Source organism: Hydra vulgaris, chromosome 13 (genome assembly GCF_038396675.1).
Source record: "Hydra vulgaris chromosome 13, alternate assembly HydraT2T_AEP".
In the NCBI taxonomy this organism is placed as follows: domain Eukaryota; kingdom Metazoa; phylum Cnidaria; class Hydrozoa; order Anthoathecata; family Hydridae; genus Hydra; species Hydra vulgaris.
The window spans coordinates 1,682,707-1,700,986 of NC_088932.1; the positions used below are offsets into that span (position 1 = coordinate 1,682,707).

Genomic DNA, 18,280 nt, shown 5'->3' on the forward strand with positions numbered 1-18,280 from the left:
ACTTATATTTTCCAGCCGGCCACAATCTACATAAAATATTCAATCAAAATTCTATTAAGATCAGCTACTGTTGCATGCCTAACCTAAAATCTATCAGAAATTTGCATAATTTCAAATTTTTGCCCTTTGAACAATCAATGTTTGTCTAACATTGTCTACCAAGCGACCGTAAGTTCCAGTCATCATGATTGTAAAAAAAAAGTATATTTTGGCATTGTTAATACACCATCTAAAATCATTTGCTTTAGTTAAGTATTGAAATGACACAGAACTATCTAAGGAAATATGGAGCTCAAAAGACCAAAGTATAAAGAAATTATAGAATGGAAAATCATCAAATGTTGCAAACCTTACAATCTAGCAACAAAAACATGCCTCCTGTCTCTACAAAAAATATATTATTTTATCACATAATGGAAAAAACCTACTGAATAAAAAGACCAAAATAGTATCTCAGTGTCGACACTAGTAAACTATAATGGCTTTTTGTTTTTTGATTTGATTTTTTATGTAGATTTGTTTATAACGCCATTTGTCAATCTACATTAATTTTTAAATTTTTGTAACGGTTTGTTTACGTTTTTTGTTTGTATTAACGGCTGATGATTGCCTTTGGGCATGAATTTTTCCCGCTAATCAGTTAACTTTATTCATCTAAATAAAATATAAATACATATATATATATATATATATATATATATATATATATATATATTAAATATATATATAAATTATAAATCTATATGTATTAAATTGACAAATTTGTAGTGTTTGGTGTATATTGTATTAAACCATGCAACATCCACAACCAGTTGATTTCAAATGCTTGGCGATAAGTGCTTGGATTAGATTGGATATATATATATATATTACATATATATATATATTACATATATATATATATATATATATATGTAATATATGTATATATATATATATAAATATACAAAATCATACAAAATTGTATTTTATTTATAAATTTATATATATATATATATATATATATATATATATATATATATATATGTTATGCTCTATTAAATAATATAAATAAATACTATTTATTTATTTTTGAGCACTCTAATACGTACAAGAGTTTTTGCATGATCTACCTGTTTGTCCGTTGATTTAACAGCATGATTGTCTACCTATTTGTCAGTCGATGTATGCAAACAATAAGTTAATTAAAATAAAAACATTCAGATTATTTTTATTTTTATATAAAAAAAATGATTTAATTAGTTTCCTCAATTAAATTTAATGGTTTTGACGCAAAGTGTACTGAATTTTGTTATTTTATATATATGTGTGTGTGTGTATATATATATATATATATATATATATATATATATATATATATTATATATATATATATATATATATATATATATATATATATCTTTACACACAAAGTAAACTCCAGATAACTTGAACTTCCAGTTACTTGTAGGGTTGTCAGATTTCTGTTTGAAAATTTCTCATAAAAATCACTCGAAAACTTAAACGTTCAATAAGTTGAACCATTTTATGCTTTGGAGTTTGCAATTTTAAGATATTTTAATTTTTTTTTTTTCAGATCCATGATATTATTGTTATGCAACCTATAAAAATATTTGTATTTTCCATACTTGCTGCATTCATTTCCAAAGCTATAATAAGTAAAGATCGGTATATGCTTTACATACGAGGTGAATGTGTTTTTATATAATGATTTTTATAGTATTTCATTTTAGGAAGATAATGTCTATAATTTACAAAATTAAGTTTTTTGCTTAATTTAATAAATAATACTGATGGTGTATGAAAATTTAGGAAAAATGCTTGCTTGCAATGAAAATTGGCTTCATAGTACTAAGAATGAAGAAGCAATTCTTAAAAGAATCGATAATAACTGGGTGCCTCCTCCATCCTCTTTAATTGAAAGTATGAAAGCAGCCCATTCAAAGGAGTTAAAGATGCAAACAATTACTTGGGAGCTGTTAGTATACATCTTATTTTCTATTGTAGTTTTTTATCTTGGTTACATATCACGTGGAAGTTATGCGTATTATCAAACACATGATGTAGAAGAGCTTTTTAATTTAAAATTGAGATCTAAAGCTAAAAATGATAAGTTTAAAGTTTTTGAAATGGTAATTTATACAATTTATACATTTTTATAAAATTTATGTAAATTTATTTAATTTATGTTTAAATTATATTTTTATTAAATTTGTTAATTGTGTATTTGTGCATACACTATTCAATACATGCATAATGCGCATACAATATTTTGTATCTTTGTGTTAATTTCACAATTGGTTATTTTCACAATATGTAGTAAAGTTTCATTCCTTTTTACAATATGCAGTATGTTTTAAAGTTGTATTCTTGAGTTGTTCTTCTTTGATATCTTGAAAAAATAATCTCTTCAATATCTTGGACTGCTAATTAAGAGTTTGATCCCTATTTATTCAGGGCAACAGGCTTATTTATTCAAAAAGCAACATCCAAAATCAGTGAGTAGAAGCCTATTAATTGCCTCGCAAACTATGTTATGAATAAAAATTTATATTTGTATTGGATTGTAGCAAATTGACTTAAGATTGGTTTGGTTATTGATTGGTTTATATAGTATTTACAATACTTTTGTAACCTGTACCGATGTTAAATAAAGTTAAATAAATAATTAAATAAATTGCATGTTAATTGAATGTTATTTAAATTTTAATTAAATAGTTATGTCATAAAAAAATTAAGTTATATAAGTTAATTATGTCAATTTATGCTGATTACATCAGTTTATGTTAATTGTGTCAATTTATGTTAAATATGTTAACTATGTAAGTTATGTTAACTGGTGGATGTTTTATTTCTTTGTTAACTTTTAACTTTGTGAACAGCAAATTGTTTTTAATTATTTAACAAATTATTTTTACCACAATTACTCTCTATACATCTCTATACATACATATATATATATATATATATATATATATATATATATATATACATATATATATATATATATATATATATATATATATATATATATATATATATAAATATATATATATATATATATATATATATATATATATATATATATATATATATATATATATATATATATATATATATATATATATATATATATATTGATAAATGTTGTATATTGCTGGAAATACAACTCTTGTCTGTTTAAGAGTGGTCAATATCTTTTTGAAAAAAATAGATCAAATAATATTAATTATATTTTAAATGAGAAAATACAACTTTATAATGGAACTTTAAGTTTTATGCCATTCGGCAATCATCAGCCATATTATTCAAATATAAAATAAAAACCGTTATAAAAAATACAAATTTAGCATTGCAACGGCATTTGACGTCAAGTGTACGTGATCCGATATTTGCTAATCGCCAGAATCAAAGTTAGAAAGTAAAAATTTTTTCCTATGCCTACAAGCAGAAACCAATTCACTTTTTTTATTAAGTAGTAAACCACTATCAAAATTCATAATAAATTATTTTTCACTAATGCAAAGGTTACACTTTTTTGTAGATGGGTTATAAGATTGGCATCTTTTAATTATGTTCCACTTAATTATAGGCATGTTACCTGCGTCTTTGTGTTTCCAGATTTCTTTTGAAAGTTCTGTATCATTTCTATACCTGATTGCATTAAATGATTTAAGGTGGTTTGCAAATCTGAGCTTGAATGTGTTTTCACTGATACCGATGTAAGATTTTTCCGTAAGACTGGGATTAGGTGATGATAAAGTGGCTTTATATACAACATTTTTTGATAGACATTCGTTATTTAACGGGCATGCTGTTTTCTTAATGCAGTTGCAATTTATATCATTAGTGGTGAGTTTAATGCGCAAAATTTGTTGGTTGTGTGAATTAATAATAGATCGAATATTTGGCATGCAGCTGTAACTAACTTTTATTGTGTTTCTGTTGAAAATTTTGTGGAGCTTATGATGTAATGGAAAATGTAAGTCAATTAAGTTTAAGAAAAGGTGTCCAATTTTTGTTACCACATTTTTACTGAAGGGAGGATTAAACCATATTATATTTCTTTTTCGTTTATTAGTATTAGAAAGATTTAGATTTGAATGATATTAGAGATTGGTGGGAAATCCAGACTTTTCTAATGTGTCTTTATAAATAAGAGCAGACTTTTGGAAAATTTTTTCTTTTGAAGAATTGGAAGATAATCTATGTTCAATTGATATTCTGGCGATTAGCAAATATCGGATCACGTACGCTTGACGTCAGATGCCGTTGCAACACTAAATTTGTATTTTTTATAACGGTTTTTATTTTATATTTGAATAATATGGCTGATGATTGCCGAATGGCATGGAACTTCAAGTTCCATTATAAAGTTGTATTTTCTCATTTAAAATATTTTAATATATATATATATATATATATAAATATATAAATTAGTAAAAAACACTTATCTAACTTTTATCTTCGACTTGAAGTTTCACCATTGCTGGATCATCAGGAAGAGTTACTAAATCTCAAAAAAAATCAATTTATAGAAAAAAATATTTTACAGGAAGTTATAAATTATTATAAAAAATTTTTAATTACTATATTTTTTTGTTAACGGGAAGTTACAGAAAGTAATTATGAAATAATTTTCTTTGGAATGGGGATAGTTTAATTTGGTCATTTGTTTTTATAATTTTTTAAGAGGTATTTATTTTCGTGCCTACATTTAGAAATTAATTCAGATTTTTTATTTAATAAATTTTCTTGATTTAAATGAGTAATTATTTCAAATTTTTCTTGCAAACATAGCATACATTTTTTGGAAATGTTATTATAGGCAGGGGCAGATTTTAGAATAGACCATTGTAAATTAAAATTTTTATTTTTTTCTTTTAAATCCCAAATATATTTTGACAGCATAGTCTCTTTTGAATATTTTTTGTGTTTAAACGATTGTTTGTGGTTGGCATAACGTTTTTTCCATTCCCCCTCGGTTAAGCCAATATATTGTTTATCAGGGTTGTTTTGTGAGGAAACAATGCACTTGTAAATTACATTTTTCGAAAGGCATTTTCCATTTAGAGGGCAATCTATTTTTTGTTTACAATTACAATAATCAGTGTTTTTTTCTTTTATATGTTCATTTTTATTAATTAACGAGTAGTCGTGGCCTTTTATAATTCTTTCTAAATTTTTTGTACAACTATAACTTACTTTAATGGTATTTCTGTTAAAAATCTTATGTAATTTATTAGAGGGAGGAAAATGTTTGTCTACTAATTTTAGAAAAATTTTACCTATATTTGTTGAAACATTTTTGCTGTACGGGGGGTTGAACCAAATTATGTTTCTATTTCTACTACGCTTTTTTGCAATTTTCTTTTCAAATTTTAGCTATATATATATATATATATATATATATATATATATATATATATATATATATATATATATATATATATATATATATATATATATATATATATATATATATACTACTGTGATCAAAAAGTAAGGTGAATTTTTTTATAAAATGAAAAATCTTTATTTATTCTTCCAAATCTGTATCATCCCCCTCAAAGTAATCCCGCCCCCCGGCCCCAATGCACTTTTGCCAACGTTTTTTCCAGTCTTCGAAGCATGCCGAAAAGTCCTCGGTAGGGATAGCCTTTAATGCGCGTGCCGATTCACGTTGGATCTCTTCAATGGACTCAAAACGATTTCCCCGGAGTGGTCTCTTGAGCTTTGGGAACAGCCAGAAGACACACGGTGCTAAGTCGGGCGAATACGGTGGTTGTGGAGCAACATGGGTAGAGTTTTTGGCGAAAAACTCACGAAGAACCAGTGCTGTGTGCGAAGGCGCATTATCATGGTGCAAAATCCAAGAGTTATTGGCCCATAATTCCGGTCTCTTATTGCGAATAGCTTCACGCAAACGTCGCATAACGCTTAAATAATATTCCTTGTTGACAGTTTGGCCAGTTGGAAGGAATTCGTAGTGCACGACACCACAATAATCAAAGAAAACAGTCAACATGACCTTGATTTTTGAGCGACTTTGACGTGGTTGCTTCGGTCTCGGCTCGCCTTTTTCACGGTATTCACTCGGTTGGTCGGTTGTTTCAGGGTCGTATGCGTAGACCCAAGTCTCATCGCCAGTAATAATTTGTTTGTAGTCAGAAAGCTTTGCTTCACACGTTTTATCGCGACGCTCTTTTTCAAAGAAATTGAGAAATTTCGGCACCAAACGTGATTTGAGTCTTTTGAGGCCCAAATGATCCTTCAAAATCGCTTGCACCGACCCAAATGATATTCCAACCATGTCAACAAGGTCTCGAATGGTTAACCGACAATTTGCAAGCACCAATTCTTTGATTTTGTTGATGTTGCGATCATGAATCGAAGTCGATGGTCGTCCGGAGCGTTCCAAGTCATCAACACATTCTCGGCCTTCTTTGAAGTCTTTGTACCACTTGTAAACATTTTTTTGAGACATAGTCTCTTCACCGAAGGCCTTTTGCAACATTCGATACGTTTCAGCAGCAGAAATATCATTCCGCAAACAAAATTTAATAGCACTTCTTTGCTCAACAAAATTAGACATCGTGAAAATCGCCGAATGCACTTTTGGTACTTCAGAAACAAGCGTAAACAAAAAAAATAATTATGAGTTTGACATGTAATTTGGCGCAAATGTTAATGACATTCCTACCAACTTAAAAATAAAAAGGATTGGACGATTCGAATAAGGCCGGAAGTTTAAATTAAAAATTCACCTTACTTTTTGAACACAGTAGTATATATATAATTTATAATTGCTCTGTTCTTTTAAGAACATTGAGCACTCTATTTTGTAGAATACATTTTAAAAGTTGTTAAAATATATAATTTAATTTATATATATATATATGTATGTGTATATATATATATATATATATATATATATATATATATTTATATATATATATATATATATAAATATATACATATATATATATATAAATTATAAATTATGTTAGTGTATTCTACAAATAGAGTGCTCAATGTTCTAAAAGAACAGAGCAATAATAAATTAGTAAAAACACTTATCTAATTTTTGATTACTTCAACACTGTGTTTCACCATCAGTAGGTTCATCAGGAAGAATCATTAGTAGGTTCATCAGGAAGATTCTTCCTGATGAACCTACTGATGGTTAAAAACAGCGTTAAAGTTATCAAAAATAATATGAGTGTTTTCACCAATTTATATATATATGTATATATATATATATATATATTTATGTATAAAAATAAATATACATATTTATATATATATATATATATATATAATGTCATAGGATTACCAAATGTTAAGAGTCTTTTGATGATGATCATGATGATGATGATCATAGTGATGATAGTTTCTTTCTTCTATGTTTAGTTTCTTTAGCACTAGGTCTATAGTGCTAAAGAAACTAAACATAGAAGAAAGAAATTATCATCATCATCATCAAGAGACTAAACATAGAAGTAAATAAATAAAAAAACGTTTTTTTTAAGTTTTATATTTTTATATAAAAAAAATTTTAATTTAAATTTTTAAACTTTTTAAAGTTTTTACTTGAACTTGAACTTTTTACTTCTTTTTTAAAATTGCGGGTTCAAAATGGCGGGTTCAATTATTGATTTTATTAATAATTAGTTTTAAATATATTACTTTATTTCTACTACTGCATAAAAAAATTTTAGTACTGTTTTAGTGATAATAGTAAATAACTGGGATGCAATAATATTTATGTTAAATTACTGTTTTATTACTGTGTATAATAGTGTTGTTTTTTTAGCTTCATTCTTCAGATGACTTCTGGCCTTGGATGGATGCGTTTTTTCTTGCACTAATTAGTTCTGATCCCTGGTTTGTTACTAGTGACCTATACAAAGGTAATAAAAATATTGAACTTCCAGAAAAAGTATTTTTGCCTGATCTTGTGTCAAAAGTTATCACTGGAATAAGAATCAGACAAGTTCGAGTAAAGACAGGTAAAAACATTCATCATTTAACATAAAATTTGTTTTATTAAAAATACAGTATAGATGCCTTTTTTTTAGTCTTTTTTTTTTGTTTTGTTTTTTTTGTTGCTATGGACATAGCACATTTATTAATAACATAATTATGTAGATAGCCTTAGAAAGTCCAATTTTGAAATCATCACATTCCTGGTAGTACTATGCTCAATTAATAATAATTTTAGCCTCATGTTCAATGTTCTAAAAAAAAATTAAATTCTTTTTTACTCATGCTCAATGTACTAATTAATAATATTTTACTCATGTTTAATGTACTGATAAATAATATTTTACTTATGTTTAATGTACTGATAAATGATTTACTCATGTTTAATGTACTTGAAATAATATTTTCCTCCTGTTTAATGTACTGATAAATAATATTTTACTTATATTCAATGTACTGGTAAATAATATTTTACTTATGTTCAATGTACTGAAAATTAATATTTTACTCATGTTTAATGTACTTAAAATAATATTTTACTCCTGTTTAATGTACTGATAAATAATATTTCACTTATATTCAATGTACTGGTAAATAATATTTTATTCATGTTCAATGTACTGAAAATTAATATTTTACTCATGTTTAATGTACTGATAAATAATATTTTTTGAAATTTATTAACTGCTTTTATTTTATTATGTTAATTTTAACTTTATTTAACTTGTTACAATGTAAACTTATTTAAAAATACCAAAAGATAAAATGAAAACAAACTTTTTTACATTTTTTAGACACCTGTATAAAGGCTAATGAAGTATCTGAATTATTTAAAACTTCTTGTCTGTCCGATTACAAAATAAAGTTCGAAGAAGTTCATGATTTTGATTTTGACTGGCAAAAACCAAAAATATTTAACTCCTCTATCACTTCGTTGACAATGCCATGGAGGTATCAAACTTCTGAAGAATTAAATGGATATCCACTCTCTGCAACTTTAGAAGTGTATAATGGTGGTGGATATGTATTAGAAGTTTTTCCAAAATGGAAAAACAAAGAATTTGTTAAACAATTAAAGCAAAAAAAATGGATTGATCGTCAAACACGAGCTTTGATTATTGAGTTTGCTCTATTTAATGCAGCCACAAATCATTTTACTAAGGTTACTATTGTGTTTGAGTTTCCTTCTTTTGGTGGAATGGTGCCTTACTATGATGTGACTACACTTAATCTCTATGTATTAACTTCAGAAAGTTCAGTTGGAACTATTATTTTGCAGATAATATTTCTTCTATTAATGTTTATTTTTACAATACGTGAGTTCAAATTGTTATATAGAAGAGGATGGCATTATTTTTATGAATTTTGGAATGTCATAGAAGCTGCACTTGTTGTGCTTTCCATACTTGCTGTTGTTTTCTTTAGTTATAAAGGTTATTATAGTTATATATTTATATATATATTTATTTATAAAGGTTGTTTTAGTTATATATTTATATATATTGTTTTACTTAATACTTTACTATAAGCATTTTTGGTTTATTATTTTTTAAATATCATCTTAGGTGTCACATAAGTCCATAACAATACGAATACACATTTGAAATATAGAGGTAATACATTAGAAAAGTACAATTAACAATAGAAACATATAAAGTTAATACATTATAAAATTAACAATAGAAACGTAAAGTTAGCACAAAAAGTAGTGTTAACATAAAAAGTAGTAAATAGAAACAGTTTATTAAAAACATTTAACATTTAACAACATTTAGCAACAAATCAACAACAAAAACATTCATTTTAATTTAGTTTAATATTCTTGAGAAAAAATATCCAGTTTTGCAAATCAATGGTTAAGTTTTATCAATGTTTATAATAAAAGTTTTTTTAAAAGTTATGTAGTTTTGAATAATAATTTAAGTAGCCAGAAGTATTTATAGGTTTTGGAGTAACCTCTTAGATTCTTTGTTTTAAAAAAATAGTGATCAAAGGTGAAGAAGTCTATTGATCTTTTAAATGTTTTAAAACACAAAAAAATTTTGATACAATCTTTAAATATGCTGAGTATAGAATGTTTATTATCTCATTTGCTAAAAGGTGTTACTCAAGTTAACACTTTGACTTGCAAAAATGTTTCTCATAAAAAATAAACCAAAAAGTAATATTCAATAAGTAATCAATCTTGTGGCATGGTGCCAAGTTTACTCCCACTTTGCAATGTCAAAATACGAGGTGAATTTAAACTCGAGATAAGTTGAGGTATGATCGTAAGTTATGGTCTACTTTCTTGTCACCAATCTTTTTTTTTCACTATGTGTACTTCATCGGGTTTTATATTTACTTCATTATTTATTTATTTTTACTAGGTGTACTTTATTGTTCCTTTTTTTTTATCAAGTGGACTTCATTGTTGTTGTTTTTTTTTGCTAGGTGTACTTCATTCTTTTTTTATTTTACTTAAAAAGCAAAAGTATCATCAGTGTCCACTTATTTTTAAACATCCTTTTTGCTACAACTTTTAATGAATGTTATTACATTAAAAATATTATTTGAGTTAAGTTTAAATTTTAAACAATTAAAGAATGTTTTATATATAAATTTTAATTTTTGTTTATGTATTGTTTACATTTCATTCGTTTCATTTCATTCATTTCATTCAATTTTTAAGAAACTTTAACTTTTGATAGTCAATCATATTTCCCACCATTTCAGTATCGACAAATAACTTAATATCACATTTAATATATAAATTGTAAATTTTTTTATGTATTGTTTATGTTTCATAAGTTTTGAAAAAATTCAACTTATAAAAAAAGTCAAAAGTTAATCTAAGTAAAAGATTAAAAATGTCAATGGTACTAGAGCCAAGCCCTTTAGTGTGATGAACATTAAGGTCATCAATAACAAAAATCTTGGTTTAGAGATAATGAGAAAGGGCTTTGAGTATTTAATCAGAAACAACATTGAAAATAGTGGGTGGCAAGAAGGAGAACAGTAAAGAACAAAAAGAAAAAGTTGAGTGAAGAGAAATTATAATGCTTATTATAAAAAGTTATAATTATCAAAGTTTTAGGCCGTTGTAAAAACCATTTAATTTATCTAACTTTTAAACTAATTTATTTTGAACAAATATTTGAATTTTTTTTATTTTTATGGCAAATACTTGAAAACTAAACATTTTCTTGATTGAAAAAAGATTAATTTAGAATAACTTTTTGGATTAACATTGCTTACACGCTGTTTTGATATCATTGCAGAATTAATTAATTACAAAATTAACTGAATTGAATAACTAAGACTAACTGAGGTAACTGAGATGCGGTCAAATTATTTTAAAAAGGCAAAATTCAGCATTAAAAAGATAAGTAAAGAGATAAGTTAAAGAGGTGTCATTACAAGTTATTTGAAGGGTGATTATAGTACATTTATTAGACCTTTAAAATTTACCTTTAAAAAAAAAAACTTTTAAAATTTACCAAAACATCAACAAGGTGCTCTCTAAGAGAAGCTTCCAAAGGGTTATCTTTATTCAGATATCTTCGGCAGCAGTTTCAGTTACTTGTTGATGCTCTTAGAATTTGACAAATACTAAATGAATCTTCAAACTTAGTTTTTACTAAATGTGTAGAAGCACTTTTGTTGATAAAAAATAAATTTTAAAATGGATTGCAAGAGCTCAAGAAAAAAAGTTATGGGATGAAGAATGAAACAATTTTTTCTTTTCAAATCAAATAATCTTTAAAAAAAAAAAGTTTAATTTGGATGAGCCCGATGGCTTTCAATCATTGGTATGACCAGCGCAAAAACAAATTTTTTCTCAAAGACAATCTGGTGGAGGATCAGTCATGATTTGGGGAGCTTTCAGTGCTTTCAGGCAAGTCTCAACTTGCATTTTTGGATGGTAATCAAAGCTCAGAAAATTGTGTTACAGCTTAAGGCAATCACCTACACTCTTTTGCACACTTCAGGTAAAGATTTCATTTTTCAGCAAGACATTATTTGATATGTATATAATATTTACATATCAAAGGTGACAAAAGATTGGCTAAATGAAATTTCAATTTATGTTTTGGACTTCTAAGTCACCAGGCTTAAATCCATTGAAAACTTTTGGGGGATCATGGCTGGATTTGTTTCTGTCAATGGAAGATAATATCAGTTAAAAGAGGATCTGAAATTGAAGATTCTTGATTTTTGAAAATAAAATATAAGATTTCTTTCAAAGTTTAGTTAAAAAATGAAAAATCGTTGTAAAGCTGATATATAAGATTTCCTTCAAAGCTGTTAAGGAATTAAAAGACAAGATGATTACATATTTACAACTTCTATCAAAATGCTTAAAAAAAGTAAAAATTTTGATTGTCAATAAATTTATACAGTAGAGTGGGAAAATGGTATTGAAATATCATTTTCAAACTTTTTTCTTTAATGTAAAATTGGTTAATAAATTTTTTTTTATATATATATAATGGTTTCCTACCATTGGTTTAAATTTGGAGTAAATTTGAGTATTGATTTGCTTTAAATTTAAAAAATTAGGGGGGAAGTTATTTATTTTTTGTCCTCACTGTAAACAAATACAATAAAAACATAACTAATATATAAACAAATATATAAACCCCAAGAATTTTTAAACAAACCTGATGATTATGAGAATAACAATAAGGAAGTATGGGAAAAAGATAATGTGAAAGTCTGGTAATATTATTTAGATGAACAAAGTTTACCAAATAGGTTTAAATAGTTTCTAGAAATTAAAGTGTTATGATCAATTTAAAAATTTTAACAATTTATCTTGACTTGCTAAAAAAGTAGTTTATTAATCCACTCTAACTATAAAAAAACTGTTTTCGTTGAGTTTAGTACCTTTATCCTACTAAAAAAAATAGTTTATTTACTCTAAGTATAAGAAACTGCTTTTGTTGAGTTTAGTGCATCTTGTTAAAAAGCTTATTGATCGTCTACCTGAAAAACAACCACAAAGGTTTATAAACTTTCAGTTTGTTTCATACTGGGATTCGATCTACAATTGTATTGTTTCATTACTGGTTTTTTTTGTGAGTTTGAAGTTTCTAAAACTTCTTCGATTCAATCATCGAGTTTCAGTGCTCTCATCTACACTTAAAGTTGCATTCTTCCCTCTTTCCATGCTTGGAATCACGTTTGTATTAGCTCTTTGTGCAATAATCTCATTTAGTACCATATCATTTGGTAAGTGAAATTTAATATATATGATATTTATAATATTTCTATAAGATGTTATTTTGGTTTAGGTATGTATGTAATAATTGCGTTGGATGAAAAAATAATGCTTTTTATTGCTTAGAAATATTTTTTGTAGGCGTTTTACTCGATGGTTATCAAACATATTTGCAAACTATTTCTTCAGTAATATTTTTATTGTTGGGAAAATTCAGCTATTATGGTTTTGTAAATGCAAGCCCTGTACTTGGTCCACTTTTTTTTTTGGGTTTCAACATATTCATGATTTGGATACTTATGAATATGTTTATATCTATACTAAATGATTGTTGGATATTTGTTCATTTAAATAAAGATTTTCAAAATAATGACTATGAAATGGTTGACTATTTTCTAACTCGCTTTAAAGGTTCAGATTTTACAATTCATTTTTTACAATTGACTAGTCGGTTTAGTCGAAGTCAAGACTAATTATAACTATGAAAACATCACTTATATTTTGTTTAAGGTTGGTTCGGATTAAACACAAAGAATAATTCAAAACACATGCCGTTATCAGGGTCAGACTGTGCACGCCAAAAGTCTGAAAATCTCAATTCAATTGCATTATCCTGCGAAGGCTTGTCGCATTGTTTAAAAAATTGTAACACAACTACGATTATCTGTGTTAATAATTTTGATGAAAATGTTGTAGAACAAGAAGATAATGATTATATGAATAAAGTGCTAGAAAAATTTATCAAATCCGTTCATATTTTACATAATCGTAATTTCATACGAACAAGTTAAAGTAATCCAGGAATAAAAAAGAACTTTTTTGTTCAATTTAATTTTGTTCTGTTTATTTTATCAAGTCTTTTGAATCGCCTGTAGTTGTTTTTTTATCATTGTTTGAATGGCTTGAATATTGTTTTGTTTTTAAAACATTTTTAAGTTCTAATATTTGTGTTGCATTATAAATTAAAAAAATATTCCGTAACCTCGTATTTCAATAAATTTGTAAAATTTCTAAACATATTTTTGTTTACTTTGTTATATTATTTAATTTATAAAGTGCTGTGAAAATGTTTTTTTATATATAATAATATTATTATAGTAAGGAAAAGCTGTTTAATATAACAAATTTTTTATTACATTGTACAAGTATTTATATTGAATGTGAATAATGAAAGTATGATATAACAATTGTGTATATATATAATATAAGATATAGTTTTATATATAAAACTATAAAGATAACATCTTGTTATGCCTGGTATCCATGGCAAAGGAACTACAGTAAAATCATTGTACTCTGATGGAAATGTGTTTTTATTGTGTCTTTTTAGATGAAATTGGTGCGTAATATTTCTCAAATCATTTAAAATGTTTTGGAATTTGTTTTGCTTGTTTTGGTGTTAGGAAATCTTGCATGACTATCGTCAGCGTGTCTTATAAATGATTTTATATTAAGTGCAGGATTTATTGTCAATGTCATTTTAATCGTATTATTTTCATGGAGTCATAGAAAAGATTCTGCGAGAAACATTATGAAAGAGTCCGGTTGTGCATGAGTTCTTCATTATGTAAATCTGGTTGTTCCAATTAAAATAACATTGAAATAAGTTAAGTTCTATGAGCTGTTTTGTTTCAGGTATACTTAGTATTGAACATCATCCGTGTTAAGGGCATCCATATACTGCAGACTTCATGCTTATTTTTGCTTACTGGTTTCCTCCATAGCTTATAAAATGCCAAGTAAGACCTGTAGCAATTATCATAATGCAATGCCTTATCTTCATCTATCATTTTAACGCCGAACAACTCTTCCGATTTTCGTTGGTATGCCACATCATTTGTTCTGATGTCGTAGGCTCTGCTTGTCATATGCATGTTGAAATTTTGAGCTTTCTGTATCTATAAACTCGTTTTCTTGTAACTTGATTTTTTTATGTTGTTTAACCTGGATTTAAACTCGTATCGCACAACAGTCCAGGTTTAAACAATTTGTTCGACGCTCTGCTTCTTCTTGCATTTTAAAAAAATTTCTGAAAGTTTTTCTTTCTGTTTATACAAAATTTAAAACTTTCAATAAATTCTTTCTTCGAACTTTATTGACATTTTGCTCAGTCGGTTTGCTTCAAATTGTTTTAAATAAAGTTCAGAAACGTCTTTAATCCAGACATGATTATAAATCAAAAGAATTAGAACTTTTACATAGTGTTTAGATCCATAAATTTTCTGAAAAACAAGTTTTTTTTATTCCGATTATTAATGTCTAAAAATCTCCTTAATAAGTAAAATCTCCTTAATAAGTAAAATCTCCTTAATAAGTAAAATCTCCTTAATAAGTAAAATCTCCTTAATAAGTAAAAGTTTTTAGTAGCTCTAGCGCAGTGGTCAGCGCGCTTGCGTCAAAAACTAAAAAAAAAAAACTAGACTCTGGCAAGTTTACTAACATTGGTAAAGAAGGAGGCGTGAACTTCCTTTCAAATGTTCTTCCGCGGTGCTCTGTGATAAGACCGTGAGAACTTCTTAGGGGACCTAAAATAATCAATTGAAAAAAAAAAGTTAAATGCTAGTAGTTGTAGCTCTTCTATTTCCTTGAGGAATTTGTTTAAAAAAGTTTTTGCAAAAGTTAAATTAACTTCAGCACCGAGCAAAGTCTTCGCTTAAAAAAAGAATTTAAAAACTTGAGATCTCAGAGTTCTGGAAATTAAAGCTAAAGTTAGGATTCCGTTATATATTGCAGTTATCTCAATGTGCACTCGGCGTCGATCTGATTTTGGATTTATGTTGGCGACATCGATTATTAACGTTAGTTACACTAACGTTATTTTTCATCAGGACTGCAACGTTATAATAATGTTACACTAACATTTTTTTTTTCATTGGAATAACAACGCTGTAATAGTGTTGGTTACGCTAACGTTATTTTTATCAAAATTACAATGCTGTAATAACGTTAGTTACACTAAAGTTATTTTTCGTCGGAATTGTTGCAATAACGTTGGCTTCAATAACTTTATTTTTTATTGGAGTTACAACTCCGATAAAAATAAAGTTAGTGAATAAAATTTTTTTTTTCGAAAATCAAAATGTGGAAAAGTTCAACAGTTATCATTATGTTTTAGTAGCTTATACTGACTAATTTTTAAATAATTTGTTAAGTGTAGATAATTATAATAAAAAACAACACATGTATGCTCTGTATGATATGCAGCTGAAGATTTGAGCTGCAAGAAAGCGTGGACAGTTTTATTTGTTAGGCTTTCCACTCCAAAACTTTGCTTTAAATCGACTTCCAACGACTGGAGAAATGCTCAGAAGTTTTTACTGGCTCAACATTAGAAAAGAAACTGGGTAGCGTTTGAAAAATTTCTGAATTTTATCAATATCCGCCATCTTGACACGTGGTCGAGATGGCGGGTATTAATAACATATTTTTAAAAAATGCTTGTTTGGCTGTGAAGAAAATAAAAATAATGGAAGAAAAATGCGCTCACAAGATGAAAAGCTCAGAAATCAAGAAGAAAAGAATAAAAGGAAGGTAGAAGAACTAGAACGAAAAGAGTTTGAAGTTTCCTGGTACACAGACTATGATAGCCTTCCAGACTCTGACGAAACTTTTATGCCTCATACAAAGACCCAAAAGGTTTCAGAGGAAGTAAAAGTTAGTTTTCAGCTAAGTATGGATGAACTTCTAAACAATTGGATCCCAATTGTTTAGAAGTTTAGAAGCTCTAAGGGAAGAATTGTTTAGAAGCTCTAAGGGAAGCGCTTTAGCCATTCAAAATATCCTGGAATACTATGAGCTATTAGATCAAATCATTGGGGTGTGTGCTGATACCACAGCTAGCAACACAGGAAAGAACAATGGAGCTATAAGAATTGCTATTGTTCATGCTTTGGGGAGGCCTGTTCTCTGGCTAATGTGCAGACATCACATATATGAGAGACATGTGTCTCGTGTCATGGAACTTGTCTTTGATACAACAAAAAGTCCAAGCAAACACCTCTATGTTTTACTTCAGAAGCTATGACCGCAAATACATAGAGAAGTTAATAAACTTGAAAGAATTATCAAATTCAAATGGTCTCAGGATGCATTTAGACCAGGTACTCTTTTGCATCAACTTGCAGTTAAAACTAAGGAATTTTTATACCACAGCACTTCAGAGAAACACTTTCCAAAGAGGAGGCTACAAGTATCTTTGGCAGCTACTGGCTAACTTCCTGGGTGAAGATATACCTAATTTCTTCTTTAAGCAGCAGGGAGCTCACCATGAGGCCAGGTTTATGAGTGACTGTCTTTACCTTCTTGTTCTGCAGATGACACAGAACTATTATCCGAATGATTTTAAAACAGTAGAGCTTACTACTCTCAAGAACATAAACATTGCTACAAATTACATTGTGTTTTTCCATGGTACATTCTTTCTGAAGAGTCCTATGGCAACTCAAGCTCCTTCAAATGATCTAAGAGCATTTAAGATAGCTTATCAGTTCCAAATGTCAGATGATTACAAAGCCTATGCAGAGATTGGAAAAGTTGTTAACAAAATCCTTCTACAGCACACATGGTATCTACAGTTGTGGCCAAAAGTCTGTTGTATTCGTGTTTTTTCATCAAATTCAAAGTTTAAATGGACACAGCGTCTCTAACACATCTCACAGTTTATCAAAACATTGTTTAAAATTACATAACAGTAATATAGTTCAGTTTTACATATCACTTATATCTGCTACACTGTTCCTTATTCTTAATTACTTCAGCAATTCTTGCAGGCATAGAATTTACGAGATTTTTACAAACATCAACAGTTATGTCTGTGCACCACACACGAGTAATGATGGCACGAAGATCATCTAAATTAGATAATTTTTCTTTGTCAATCTTTGGTTTCATTATATGCCACAAGTTTTCAATGGGGTTAAGGTCTGAGCTCTGCCCCGGCCAAGGACCTAGAACCTTAACCCCATGATCCCGAAGCCAGTTTTTCACTAAAGCTGCTTGATGACAGGGAGCACCGTCATTGCAGTTGTAAGTCTGCATAACTATCAAAAGCTTTTCATCCAGTATAGTAATATATTTCTTTGCATTCATAGT

General features: G+C 27.6%; 1 protein-coding gene across 4 annotated transcripts in view; it reads left to right on the forward strand.

Annotated features, from left to right (window-relative positions):
- The window catches only part of LOC100203937 (uncharacterized), a 252,056-nt gene extending 237,683 nt beyond the window's left edge, over nucleotides 1–14,373 (forward strand). For all 4 annotated transcript variants that reach the window (XM_065815356.1, XM_065815357.1, XM_065815358.1 and 1 more), the window contains 7 exons: nucleotides 1,577–1,688; nucleotides 1,813–2,132; nucleotides 7,817–8,012; nucleotides 8,781–9,419; nucleotides 12,922–13,200; nucleotides 13,331–13,600; nucleotides 13,700–14,373. In XM_065815356.1, coding sequence (XP_065671428.1) covers nucleotides 1,577–1,688; nucleotides 1,813–2,132; nucleotides 7,817–8,012; nucleotides 8,781–9,419; nucleotides 12,922–13,200; nucleotides 13,331–13,600; nucleotides 13,700–13,980 — 2,097 coding nt within the window. In that variant the 3' untranslated portion in view covers nucleotides 13,981–14,373. The remainder of the gene's footprint in view (nucleotides 1–1,576; nucleotides 1,689–1,812; nucleotides 2,133–7,816; nucleotides 8,013–8,780; nucleotides 9,420–12,921; nucleotides 13,201–13,330; nucleotides 13,601–13,699) is intronic.
- Nucleotides 14,374–18,280: the final 3,907 nt, after the last annotated feature.